Raw genomic sequence first — 12,897 nt, forward strand, 5'->3', positions numbered from 1 at the left:
CTTGTTGTTTCTTTTTTCACTCAACATTCGGTTTTTGAGAGATCCAGCCTTGTTGCTGCACGTAGATCTAATTCATTCTAGTGGTCCATCTTCTACATATATCACATTTTTCTTATCCATTCCCCTGGTGATGGGTCTCTAAGCTGCCTCCAATTTTATGCTACCACAGAAAGGCTACAATGGGCAGTTTCCTACATGTCTTAAGGATGCCTAATTTAGAGGAAAGGAAACTGAAGCTCAGAGAGAGGCAATGATGTGGTTAGGGTTACAAAGTAAGGAGCAGACCCGTGGTGTGAATCCCAGACCTAAAGTCAGAACCCTACCACCATGGCTCAGGAAAGACCATCCATCTGGCCCCCCCGAAATTTAAAATACAATTAAAAACAGCATACACTGGGGAAAAGGTGAGGAAAAGATTGGAAGGAGACCAAGTATTCAGTGGATGGAGAGATATAAAGTCCTAGAAAAATGTAGCAGATGAACGGAATCGCAATCATTTTAATGACGCAGAGAAAGTTACTTTTTGTGTGCGATTATTTCTAGAGCAATTTTGCAGAGATGAAAACGCCACGTCAAAACCTGGCCCCAAACCATAGGTCCTAGCCTATTCTAAATTCCAGGCTCCTTTAGGGCAACCCTATCTCTGGGGGCCACATCAGGGTTCGCCACAGGGGCTAATGCCAGGGCTAGGGGAAAGGGCAGATTTAAGAAGTGCGTAGTTGCTGAGGGGAGGGCAGAGAAGGGGGAAGACGACAGCGAGGCTCTCCCAATTTTGTTTGAGCACATTATGCTCAGAGCCTGCGTTTGTTTTTTTTTTTGTTTTGTTTTTTGGTCTTAAGAGCCACTGGTACTTTTCCCATTGGGTGAGGGAGAGGGGCTCCTTTCCCTTAGCTTTCCTCGCAGCCAATCGCCCAGCAGTTTCCCTTTAGTCGCTGGGGCAGTCAGCCCGATGATTGGCAGGCCCAAGTGAAGCCAATCGGAAAGCGATGAGGTGTGGTGTTGGCAAGCGGATTGCGTGAGAGCGGGCAGAGATCGAGGGAGCGCAAGCGACCGGCGGCGGCTGGCAGCCAATGGAGAGACAAAACGGTCCCTTACATCAGGGAGGGGGCGGGTCCTGGACGCTTGGCGCGGAGGGAGTAGGGCAGGCGCCGTGGGAGGAACGCCAGAGCGAGGCTGTGAGCTGAGCTGGTTGCGTGAGGTCCTGCGGCTCGGCTTCAGGTGTGACAGGCAGCGGCAGCCTGGCTGAGAAGAAGAAGCCAGTGCGATCCCCTGAGCTGTGAGCGCGGTCACCATGGACCGCCAGGATGAGGGGCCTCCAGCCAAGGCCCGCCGCCTGAGTAGCTCAGAGCCCACTCAGCTTGACCAGCTGCCGCCGCCGCCGCCTCCACCTCCGCTCCTGCGACTGCCCCTGCCTCCACCGGAGCAGCGCCCGAGGCTCCGGGAGGAAACCGAGGCGGCACAGGTGCTGGCTGACATGAGGGGGGTGGGACTGGGCCCCACTCTGCCCCCGCCGCCGCCCTATGTCATTCTGGAGGAGGGAGGGATCCGCGCATACTTCACCCTGGGTGCTGGGGGTCCCGGCTGGGAGCCAGCGATGGAGTCAGGGTTCGGGGAGGCGCCCCCTCCCACGGAGAGCCTAGAAACATTCTCTCCTTCGGAGGCTTCTGGGGGAAGTCTGGAGATTGACTTTCAGGTTATGGAGCCTAGCAGTTTTGCTGGAGAGAAGGCCCTAGAAACCTGTAGCGCAGAGGAGTGGGGGTACCAGGGGTTAGCTGGTCCGAGGGGGAAGGAAGAGGCTATCATCTTAGTGGAAGATGACGACGAGGATGAAAAGGAAAGTGTGAGGAAGAGGAGGAGGAGGAGGAAGAGGAAGCAGAGGAAGGTGAAGAAGGAGAGCAAGGAGAGGAATGCCGAGAAGATAGAGTGCATCCTGCAGGCACTGGAAAACATTCAACTGGACCTGGAGGCGGTGAACATCAAAGCAGGCAAGGCCTTCCTCCGTCTGAAGCGCAAGTTCATCCAGATGAGAAGACCCTTCCTGGAGCGCAGAGACCTCATCATCCAACATATCCCAGGCTTCTGGGTCAAAGCAGTATCCTTGTCATCTGTATTCATGGGCCAAGAGCCCATAACAAAAAAGGGGGGAGGTGGGGAGGGGAAAGAAAAAGTGTGGGGGTGGACCCCTTTTGTAAAAATGACTAGATTTGGTTGGAGGAGGAATGGAAGGAGAGGGGCAAAACATCAGAGAAGCTGGACTAGAGGTAATGAAGGGGGGAGAGGGTCACATAGCATAAAAACTGGACTACAGATGGGAAGGAGGGGAGAAGAGAAGCATAATATAAAAAAAATGAATCACAGGCAGTGAAATGGGGAGGGTATTAGAGGGTCACACAGCAGAAAAATTAGACCAGAGATGGTGAAAGGAGGAGGGGAGGGGCACAGAGAAGATAAACTGACTCAGAGATGGTGAAGAGGGAGGGGAAGGGCACATAACAGAAATTGCCCAGAAAGGGTGCCTAAGTCACACATGGCTCTGCAAGGCTAGATCTCTGCTTAGATATTAGGGAGATCCCAGTCTTAGCTGGAGAGAAAGGGGCCAGAGCCCCTAAAGGCTCAGGCGAAGGGGTACCTATAATTGAAGATCATGGAGTTAAATTAAGGGAAGAAGAGAGTAAGAAGAATCTCATTCACTGTTGGTGAAAAGCTTATCTCTGGGGCACATACATGCGTACATGCAACACGTTAGGAACATGTGATCTTAACTTCCTGGTGGAATTACATAGATATAGACCCTTGGCATTCTCCTACGAAGTATCACATGATCACAGGCTGTCAGAACTCACGCACACAGTATTATGTGGCCACAGATCCTCAGCATGCAGACACAGCATCGTGTGACTATTGGTCTTCAGCACCCAGACACAGCATCACTTGGACACAAACCCTGAGACCCAGATACGCAGTATCATGTGGACACAGACATGTAACACCAAAATGACCAACATCATGTGACTACAGGCCCTAAGCAACTAGGTGTAACATCACTTGGGTATGGGCCTTTAGCTCCCAGGCACACAATGTTTCCTGAATACAAATTCTCAGCACCCAGGGACACAATGTCACAGAGACAGAGACCCTTAGCGCCCAGACATACAGCAAATATGAGCCAAGGCAAGGCAACCAAATACAGAGGTTTGACATTGCATAAACATAGGCTCACCACATGGGAAGAAATGTGTGGGTCATGTCCCATGACCATTTGCTCCACACACATCTCATGAACACAGAAGAAATTCTGCTCCAGCCTCTCTTTTGCTCTTCCCTGCCTGGCCTTCCCTCCCTCCTTCTCTCATTGAACAGTCACTCCTTGACCTAAACTGCTCCCTCCATCAGTTCCTCAACCACCCCAAAATTTCAATCTTGATCAACCAACGAGATGAAGACATTTTCCGCTACTTGACCAATCTGCAGGTCAGGCCAAAGATATATTTCTTACTAGGATCGGGCAAGGACTCTGGCCTTTGGAGGTGAGGGGGCTTGGGTGGGAGGGGCCTTGGTGTGGTGGGGATTCCAATGTTACCTGTACCCTGAGCAGGTACAGGATCTCAGACATATCTCCATGGGCTACAAGATGAAGCTGTACTTCCAGACAAACCCCTACTTCACAAACATGGTGATTGTCAAGGAGTTCCAGCGCAACCGCTTGGGTAAGAGGCAATCCTAGGGAAAATCCATACCCCACCCCCATCTGTCCTTGTCCACAGCCTTCTCCATAGCTTCCTTTTCCCCCAGGCCGGCTGGTGTCTCACTCTACCCCAATCCGCTGGCACCGGGGCCAGGAGCCCCAGGCCCGCAGGCACAGGAACCAGGACACCAACCACAGCTTCTTCAGCTGGTTCTCAAATCATAGCCTCCCAGAGGCTGACAGGATTGCTGAGGTAGGGCCCCTCCTGGCATTGCCAGAGGAAGCCTTGCTAGGCTTGCCTCTGGATACTGGGGAATTGGGAGTAGGCCTTGTGGCTTGTACTCGTAACTCTGTTCCCCTCCCCCACTTTTCTTTCCACAGATTATCAAAAATGACCTGTGGGTTAACCCTCTGCGCTACTACATGATGGGAGAAGGGGGCTACAGGGCAAACAGAAAGAAGCAAGAAAAGGAAGAAAGGTGAGTGGGGTTGGTGGCTGAGAAGTGCTTTGTTAGAGATGGGAGGAAGATTAGGCTAGTGTCACACAGGTTATAGAGCCAAAGGGACCTTTGAGAGAATTCGGTCCAATACATTTTGCAAGTGGGGAATGATGCCCCTAAATGGGATGGGATGTAATTGGCTTGAGTCAGTCAGGAGCAGAAATGGGACTTTCCCCACCCTAACCTCATCCCTGGGATTCCTCATAGCCTACTGCCTCCCCAGTTACTTACTAGCTTTGTGTCTGCCCTGCCTCCCACCAACCCTATACTCAATCCCAGGCTTCTCCACAGTAAAAACAGGGACAAGTGTGAGGTAGTGATCCTGGAAGACTCTGATGACTATCATGTAATGGAAGACATTATCAGCGAGACCTCAGACAGTGATGGTATCACCGACAATGAGACCATTCATGACATCAAGATCTCTGACTTCATGGAGACCACCGACTGCTTTGAGACTACTGACAATGAGATAACTGACATTAGCGAGAGCCTCTGTGACAGTGAGAGTCCTGACCATAATGAGACCACTGACAACGAGAGTCCTGATGACAGTGAGACCACTGATAATAATGAGAGCTCTGATGACAATGAGAACACTGACAACAGTCAGTCATCAGAGAATCCTGATGACAACAATGAGAACCCTGAAGACAACACTGATGACAATGAAGAGAATACTGATGACAATGATGAGAACCCTGATGGTGATGATGATAACCCCAAAGGTGACAACCATGGCAGCAATGGCAACAACCAGGACAGCAGCGACAGTGACAATGAAGGAGACAATGAGGGCAGTGATGATGAAGATAATGACGGCAATGAAGGCGATAACGAAGGCAGTGATGATGATGGCAATGAAGGTGACAATGAAGGCAGTGACGATGACGACAGAGACATTGAAGATTACAAGAATAACATTGATGACCCTGACAAGGATCAAGATAACAGCAACAAACAGGATGACTATGAGGATGAGGTAGAGAACATCTCTGAAGAATCATCAGTGGAGGAAGAAGAAGAGGGCAGTGAGGAAGGTGAGCCTAGAGCCCCTCTTATTTTCCCTCCTTAGTCTTCTCAGACAGAGAAAAGCTGGCCAGGGTCAGGGTATCAAGGCATGAGTACAATCTGCTCTTGTGGAGAAAAGAAAAAGCATTTTGTGCAACTTGTTAAACAAAGCAAGGCTAGGGAACCTTTGACAAATATAACAGAACCAAAGAAACAAATACCATTTGTAGGTGGTGGGTAGATACTTGTAACAGAGCAAAAGATACATGAAAACTGAAGAGATAAGGAGAAGGTGGGTAGAAAAGGAGGACAAGTTCACACACAGAAAGGGGAAAAATGGCAAACACATTATAATTTAGCACACTCTACACCCAGCCCAGGGCTTCAGGGAACTCCCAGGCTTGTTTTGTCTTCTGAGGATCCTTCACCAGTCCTAAAAGCTTCTCACAAAAAGGTCCAATAATCAGATATGTTGGGAACATACTGCATACATTAATATAGTCAGGTAGGGTGACGTGTATATTAGTACCTTAAAGGCTCTGAAAAGTCCTGCTATGAGAAACCTATTTAAATATTGTGGATCTCAGCATTTCCCTAATTTCTTGACCACAGAAGCCATTGTTCACTATTCACTGAAGCATGCATTTTAGGAAATGCTAAGAAAGGTTTGCATATGGGGTTTGAGGGAAAAGGCAGTATTTAAGGTGACTACCAGGTTTGGTCTGGCCTGGATGACTGGACTGGCAAGCAGAGGTGCCATTTCTTAAGATGGGAAATGACATGGTGGCAGGAACGTGGAGTTGGAAAGGCTTGTTGGACATAAGATATAGGTAGCCCAGGCAGGTGATTGATTATATGTCTGGGAAGTCAGAAGAGGTAAATAAAGGGGTAAAGCCAGAGCAGAATCCTAGTGTTTACTATGTGCCAGGCACTATTCTAAGTGATTTACTTAATGAACTCATTTAATCCTCACAGCAGCTCTTATGAGGTAGGTACTATTATAGATGAAGAAACTGAGGCTCTGAGAGGGTAGAATTAGGAAAATACCTGGGTCATGGAGCGTTCTCAGAAGGAGGGGATTGTCAGCAGTATTCAGTGCTGCTGAAAGACTAGGTAAATGAGGACTGGGATGTGTCCGTTGGATTTGGAACTAAACAGATTATCTGTGACCTTGGCAAGATTAGTTTCAATGGATTAGTGGGGTCAGGGTCAGACCACAGTGGGGTAGGGGGAGGTAATGAGCAAGGGGCAAGGCAATGGAGTCAAACCTTAGCTAGGAAGGGGACGATGGAGTGTGGGTAAGAAGATGTTTGAGCCAGACTGTGGGCAGGCTGACTTTGGAGAGGCAGGCTCCTGGGGGAGATAGAAGGAGCTGGAAGGCCAACCATTCCTGGGGGTTTTGGCCATGGGTTCTCTGGCAAATTTCCATTGAGAGCAAGGGCAAGGAAGGAGGCACTGAATAAGAGTAGATTCAATCTAGACATGTATTCAGTTAGAGTAGGGAAACTGAGGGAATTGCCCCCAGATGGCATCTTTGAGAGAAGGGGAGGAAGAGCTATCTGCCCATCTCCAGAGTGGGAGTGGGGGTGGGGAATTGGACTAAAGAAGACAGACTGGGGTCTGTTTGGATCAGACTATGGAGAAGAAGCGGGGGAGCTGCCTTGAAATGAACAGTAGGTTTATTCAGCTGAGGTCAGAGCTCAGGAAAACACACACATTGACACATTACATGGAGAGAAAAAGCTACTTTCAGAGATGTATCAATTTTGATAGGCCAGAGGCAGGGAGCCCACCCTGCTTTTCTGCTTCCCTTCTACTCCTCCCTCACCCCCTACTTGCTTGAATACACACACACACACACACACACACACACACACACGCGCGCGCGCGCGCGCAGATGCACACAGTGGTGTTTGTTCCAAACAGGTGCTTGGCTAGTGTTCCAGGTCCCCAAAGCCCTGGCTATGGGCTCTGTTCCCCGTGAAGAGTGGTATCTTCCAGCTTCCAGAACTGTGAGAAAATAAATTTCTGTTGTTTAGACAAATAACAAAAAAAGAATGACATCTACCTGCTCATCTAATCACCCTCCTTGCTTGCCTCTCTCCCCCTGTGCAGACAGCGAACAAGAAGGTGAGGAGAGTGATAATGAGGAAGGAAGTGATGAGGAGGAGGGGATTGAAGAAGACTCAGAAGGAGGGGAAGACTCTGAAGGTTCCGACATGGAGGAGGTGCTTCAGGTCCAGAACGTTTGGGCCAACCCGGGGAAGAGGGGCAAAACTGGATAAACATTTTACCTTTGCAGGGGCTGCCTCTCTGTATCCCTCTCCCCCCTCCCCATTTGCCCTCCCCCTCAGCTAGGGCCGCGCGGCCCCACATTGCACTTCTGGGGGGTGACCGACTTCGTACACGGGTTTAAAGTTTATTTTTATGGTTTAGTAATTGCAGAATTCTTATTTCGGGGGGGAGGGAAAGGGGGATTTCCCCCTTCCTTTTGGCCCTCCTCCCCTGCAGGCTTCTGTGTGCTGCTACACGTATTTATTGTGATGCCTTGGTCAGGGCCCCTCTATCCCCCTCCTCGTGCTGTGTGGAGTGGACACCCTTGATCCCGAAGCGGGGAGGGCCGCTGTGGCCTTGGGGGGCTCTGCTGCCACCCTGTTCTCCCAAGCCTCTTTCCCTCCGTCCCTCGCCCCCTCCCCCACGCTGTGCCCGCAAGCCCGCCAGCCAGCCTTGGTGGTGTCTATGCAAGGCCGCTTGTCATTGCGGTATTCCTGTCCCCCTCCCCCAGAAGCCCCTCCTTGTTCCTTGTGAACCTAATCCTAATAAAATTCTGAGCAAATTGAAAGTGCTGCTTCCAGTCTTTTGTCCCGCTTGGTGAGCCATCCCGAGGACCAGTTTCCCTTCCACAGACCCTCAAATCGCTGTCTCTTCTACGTGCTGGGCTGCAAGATGGTGGTGTGCTTGGGGCGGGGGGGGGGGGTGTTTAGCTTTCTAGGGGAGAACTCCGCAGGCCGCAGAGGTGTTGCGTCAGACCAATGCGGACCGTCCTGGCCAATGGCAGGGCGAGGCTGAGAAAGCCCCACCCCCCTACCAGTGGCTGCAGTGGACCCGGGCAGGTAGCAAACAGCTTCCCAAGCCTTCCCTTCTCGCGCAGGCGCACAGAAATACCCTGCGCCCTAGAATACCCATTTGTTCACTGATTCATCTTTTTATTTATCGTGCGTCAAACCTTTCCTCAGGCCTACTAGTGTGAGCTGGGCGTGAGAAGGCATTGGAATCCATTTTTCTTGTTTGCATGTAGTATTTAAAAAATGATAATCTGTTGAGACGTTTACATCCTAATAATGCAGGAATACTCTCGTTTTATTTATTTATTTTTTAATACTCTCGTTTTAGAGAGAGGGTGCAGGATCCCAGGAACTGGGCTTAGAAGAGAAGGCAAAAAAAAGGCTCGAGCCAAAGAGTGCATAGAGAGGGAAAAGCAAAGGGAAACTACTATGTAGCTGTGTGATTGGGGAGGGGTGGTTGGGGTCAGGAGGTGGGCGTCTGAAAGCCGACCTTGGAAAGGCCAAGTTTTAGATTTTGGATACAGTACCTTTATTTCGGCAGACACCAGAAATACCTACAGATTCTTTGTAGCTCATAAAAATAATTTATACAAATACCTAGATTAGCCTTCTGCAATATGCCTTCCGAATTTTCCATCCAACGCCCATGTTTTAATGGAAGACTTCAGACACGGTCAGATTTCAGTTTTAGAGAATGCCCTCTGCTGGATGCCAGAAGAATGGATTGGAGGGAGGGAGAGCAATGAGGAAGTTGACGCTATTCCTCAGGTGAGAGAGGTATAATGGGTGGATTTGGGAGTTTTTTTAAAATACGTTTTTCATTTTAAAAGTTTTATAGAGTTATTGTGAAGGTAGTACAGAGAGTACCCATATACCCCACAGCCAGTTTCCCCCATTGTTAACATCTTGCATTAGTATAGTACAGTTGTCACAATTAATGAACCGATATCAATACATTATTATTATTAAAGATTTTATTTATTTATTCATGATAAACACACAGAGGCAGAGACATAGGCAGAGGCTCCATGTAGGGAGCTCGACGTAGGACTCCATCCCAGGACCCCGGGACCATGCCCTGAGTGGAAGACAGATGCTCAAACACTGAGCCCCCCAGGTGTCCCTCAATACATTATTATTAACTAAACTCCGTACTTTATTCAGATTTCCTTAATTTTTAATGTAATTTTTCTGTTACTGGATGCCATCCAGAATATCATGTTACATTTAGTTGTCATGTCTCCATAGTCTCCTCTTGGCTCTAACTGACTGTTTCTCAGACTTCCCTGGAATCATCAACATTTGAGCAATGCTCGTCAGATATTTTGTAGAATGCCCCTGAATTGGGATTTGTCTGATGTTTATTTTCTCATGATTAGATTGAGGTTATGGGTTTGGGGAAGGAAGACCACAGAAGGAAATTGCCATTCTCATATCAAGGGTACATGCTATCAATATGCCTTATCACTGTTGATGTTAACTCTGATCACCTGACTGAGGTAATAGTCTATGTCAGGCTTTTCCACTGTAAAGTTACTCCTCCCCACCCCCAACCCCCTTTCCATACCCTACTTTTTGGAAGGAAGCCACTAAATGTAGCCCATGCTTAGGGAGTGGGGTGTTAAGCTCCATCTCCTTGAGGGGGGAAGAATCTATATAAATTAATTGGAATTCTGCATGAGAAACCTGTCTATGAAAGCTTTTTAGATGCTGGAACCAATGGGCTTTAGATATGGGAAAAGAGGGGACTGAGAAGCATCAGGGATGACTGCCAGGTTGTTGTGGGACCTTTGGCAAGGCCCCTTCCCTCTCTGGGCCACCTCTATGAAATAGTTGGAATACCAGATCTTGGATATACTCTCATGATTCTGATAAATGTTTTGGGGGAGATCCTGATGCATCTGGTTCTGACCTGGGACTGCACTGTCAGAAGTGGATAGAGGAGACTCTGGCCTGTAAAGGAAAACATGTTGCTTCAGGGCCAGAGCTCAGAGTGCAGAATCCTGAGTCAAAGGCATCTTGTGCAGAGGGAGGAGATACCTACATGCAGTATCAGGAGCCAGTCCCAATGAGCAGGTGGTGACATCGTGGGGAAAACAGCAGGGGCGAAGGGCCTTGAGTTGGCCAGGAGAAGAGGTCACCCTAGCAAGAGGATCCCAGCCAATCTGAGAGACAGATGGCCTGGATATCCTTCCTTCAGTGTGCTCTGCCTCACAATGATTCCATCACCCTCACTAGAGGGCCTGAGTTTTCCCATCTTCAGACTTAGGTTAATCTTACTGGAGGACCAGCCTGGGAGAAGCAACCTGCCTAGGATTCCAAGATGGAGACTAGTCTTGAAACAGACCTCTGAAGCCTGGCCCTCATCATGCTCTTCCCTGATTCTTCTCTGCTCCCTAATCAAATCCCCAGCCCCTCATCCTGGCATTTGAGGCTCCTTTTCCCTCACCCTATCAGAGACCCACCCTCTGGCTTCAGGAACACTGTTAGGAGCCCATTTTAGGATTCTAATGTAGTTTGCTAGGGTGCTCATGTTTTGTGTTAAGGCACGGGAGGAGATGTTCTTTACCTAGAGTGACATCTTTTCCCTGTGTGCTCACTCCTCACTGTGTGGTGTGGTTTCAGGTCCTGCCCAGTCTTGGCCTCCAAAAGGAAGAGCTGTTCTCAAAGGTCTTTAAGGTCACATCCAACTCCAAAATATAGTCTTTGCAGAAGACCAGAGAAGACAGGCCCCCTTTGCTGGGATCCTAAACAGAAACCAGGAGGACCAGGTGGAAGATGAGGAGTCAAGGGTGCAATGAGCCCCAGGGCCTGTTCCCATGGTGAAGCTACTTGTCTTTGTGTCCTTCACAACTTATCCCACTCCTCTGCAGCAGAGGGCCCTGCTCCCAGAGGTGAGGTTCCCAGGGACCAGGTTCTCCTGGGACCAGAGTTTTAAAGTTCCACCCACTTCTGTGAACAAAGGCATATTGGCAGGGACAAAACCAGATTCGGCAAAATCCCTCCTTCCCAGGTGACCAAGAGTGCCAGCACTGGCTCTCTTGGTTGATTGGAGGGTGGTTGGGGAGGAATTCCACTCATTCAGTAAACATTTATTGAACACCTACTGTGTATCTAATACTAAACTGGGTGATAGGGGTTCAATAAAGAAACATGATAAACCAGGTCTATCTTCCTTCCCAGAGTTTAAGACAATTTGTGCCATGGACCTGTTTGATGATCTGGTGAAGCCTATGGACCTTTCTTTAGAAAACAATGTCTTTTAAATACATAAAATACCTAGAGTTACAAAAGAAACTGACTATATTGAAATATAGTTATTAAAATATGGAAAAAGCAAATATGTGCTATGATAATATATGTGCTCCTCACTAATCCCTTAAATCATAAGATTTAGTGGAGGGTCTAATGACTATCATAATATTAAAATAGAGGTGAGATACATGATATTTCAGCAGATCTACAACATCTATAATGCGATATGAAAATCTGTGATTTCCAAGACACCTGGGTGTTTCAGCGGTTGAGTGTCTACCTTTGGCTCAGGATGTGATCCCAGGATCCGGGATTGAGTCCTGCATCGGGCTCCTTGCAGGAAATCTGTGTCTCTGCCTCTCTCTCTGTCTCTCATGAATAAATTAATAAAATCTTTAAAAAAAGAAAAGAAAATCTGTGATTTCTATTGGTGACAGAATCACAAGTACTACTACTATGTTACATTCTTTACTGAAAAAAATGCTAAATTTCAATCAGAGTAAGTAAAGATGTGTATATTTTTCCCATCCAAATTCATGCACCCCTCCAAACCCTGTCCCTGGACTGGATTGGAAATCATCAACCCAAATTAAGAACCCCTGATAATAGAAATGTCCTTCCTGGGTCGCCTGAGTGGCTCAGTCTGTTAAGTGGCTGCCTTTGGCTCAGGTCATGATCACAGGGTCCTGGTATCAAGCCCTGCATCAGGCTCCCTGCTCAGGGGGACCCTGCTTCTCCCTCTGCCCCTTCCCCTGCTCATGTTTGTGCCCATGCTCTCTCTCTCTCAAATAAATAAATAAAAATCTTTTTAAAAAGAGAAATATTCTTCCTCTCTCTCCTTCCTTCTTAAATAGCTTTCCTTTGGAGGACAGAACTTGGGTTTTATTCAGGGTCTTATTGCTGAGTGACCTCAAGCCAATCAGTTTGCTTCTTTGAGCCATAGTTCCCTCATTCTGAAACAATGGGAAAGGCAAGAATTAAGAGGAGAGACCTTAACTATATATGCTCCAGGCAATTATTTTGTGTATTCTCAATCCTCACAATGGCCTTGTTAGGAAAGATTTTAAAAGTATCTTCCCATGTCACAGATGGTTAAACAGAGGCTCCTAGCAAGGTTGTCGCTTGACCAATGTCTTAGCAGCAGGGGCTGGTGGGTGACTGGCCAGCCCCCCATAACCACCTCATTCTCCAGGGATGAAATTAGGAACTACGCTTATTTTGAGCAAAAGAAATCTGGCTCAGAAATCCCTACAGGTGGCGGATAAAGTGTCTCTTAGCAGAGCTTTGTCTTACACGAGGTGGCTTACAGAGAGTAAGACGTCAAGAAGCCGAGGATCAACGATTGTTCAGTGAGTGACTCGCGCTCAGCCTACTTTGGGCT

General features: G+C 48.2%; 1 protein-coding gene across 2 annotated transcripts; it reads left to right on the forward strand.

Annotated features, from left to right (window-relative positions):
• The first annotated feature begins 1,158 nt into the window (after positions 1–1,158).
• TSPYL2 (TSPY like 2) lies at positions 1,159–8,032 on the forward strand. 2 transcript variants are annotated; one of them, XM_055339103.1, is made up of 7 exons: positions 1,159–2,092; positions 3,394–3,471; positions 3,596–3,707; positions 3,793–3,938; positions 4,067–4,164; positions 4,465–5,225; positions 7,312–8,032. In XM_055339103.1, exons 1-7 carry the CDS (start codon positions 1,292–1,294, stop codon positions 7,479–7,481), a joined length of 2,166 nt encoding a protein of 721 aa, XP_055195078.1. In that variant the 5' UTR covers positions 1,159–1,291; the 3' UTR covers positions 7,482–8,032. The 2 variants fall into 2 exon arrangements, with proteins under 2 accessions (XP_055195078.1, XP_055195079.1); XM_055339104.1 differs by having other exon boundaries at positions 4,477–5,225.
• Positions 8,033–12,897: the final 4,865 nt, after the last annotated feature.

The sequence above is a fragment of the Nyctereutes procyonoides genome, unplaced genomic scaffold, assembly GCF_905146905.1.
Source record: "Nyctereutes procyonoides isolate TBG_1078 unplaced genomic scaffold, NYPRO_anot_genome, whole genome shotgun sequence".
NCBI classification, from domain to species: domain Eukaryota; kingdom Metazoa; phylum Chordata; class Mammalia; order Carnivora; family Canidae; genus Nyctereutes; species Nyctereutes procyonoides.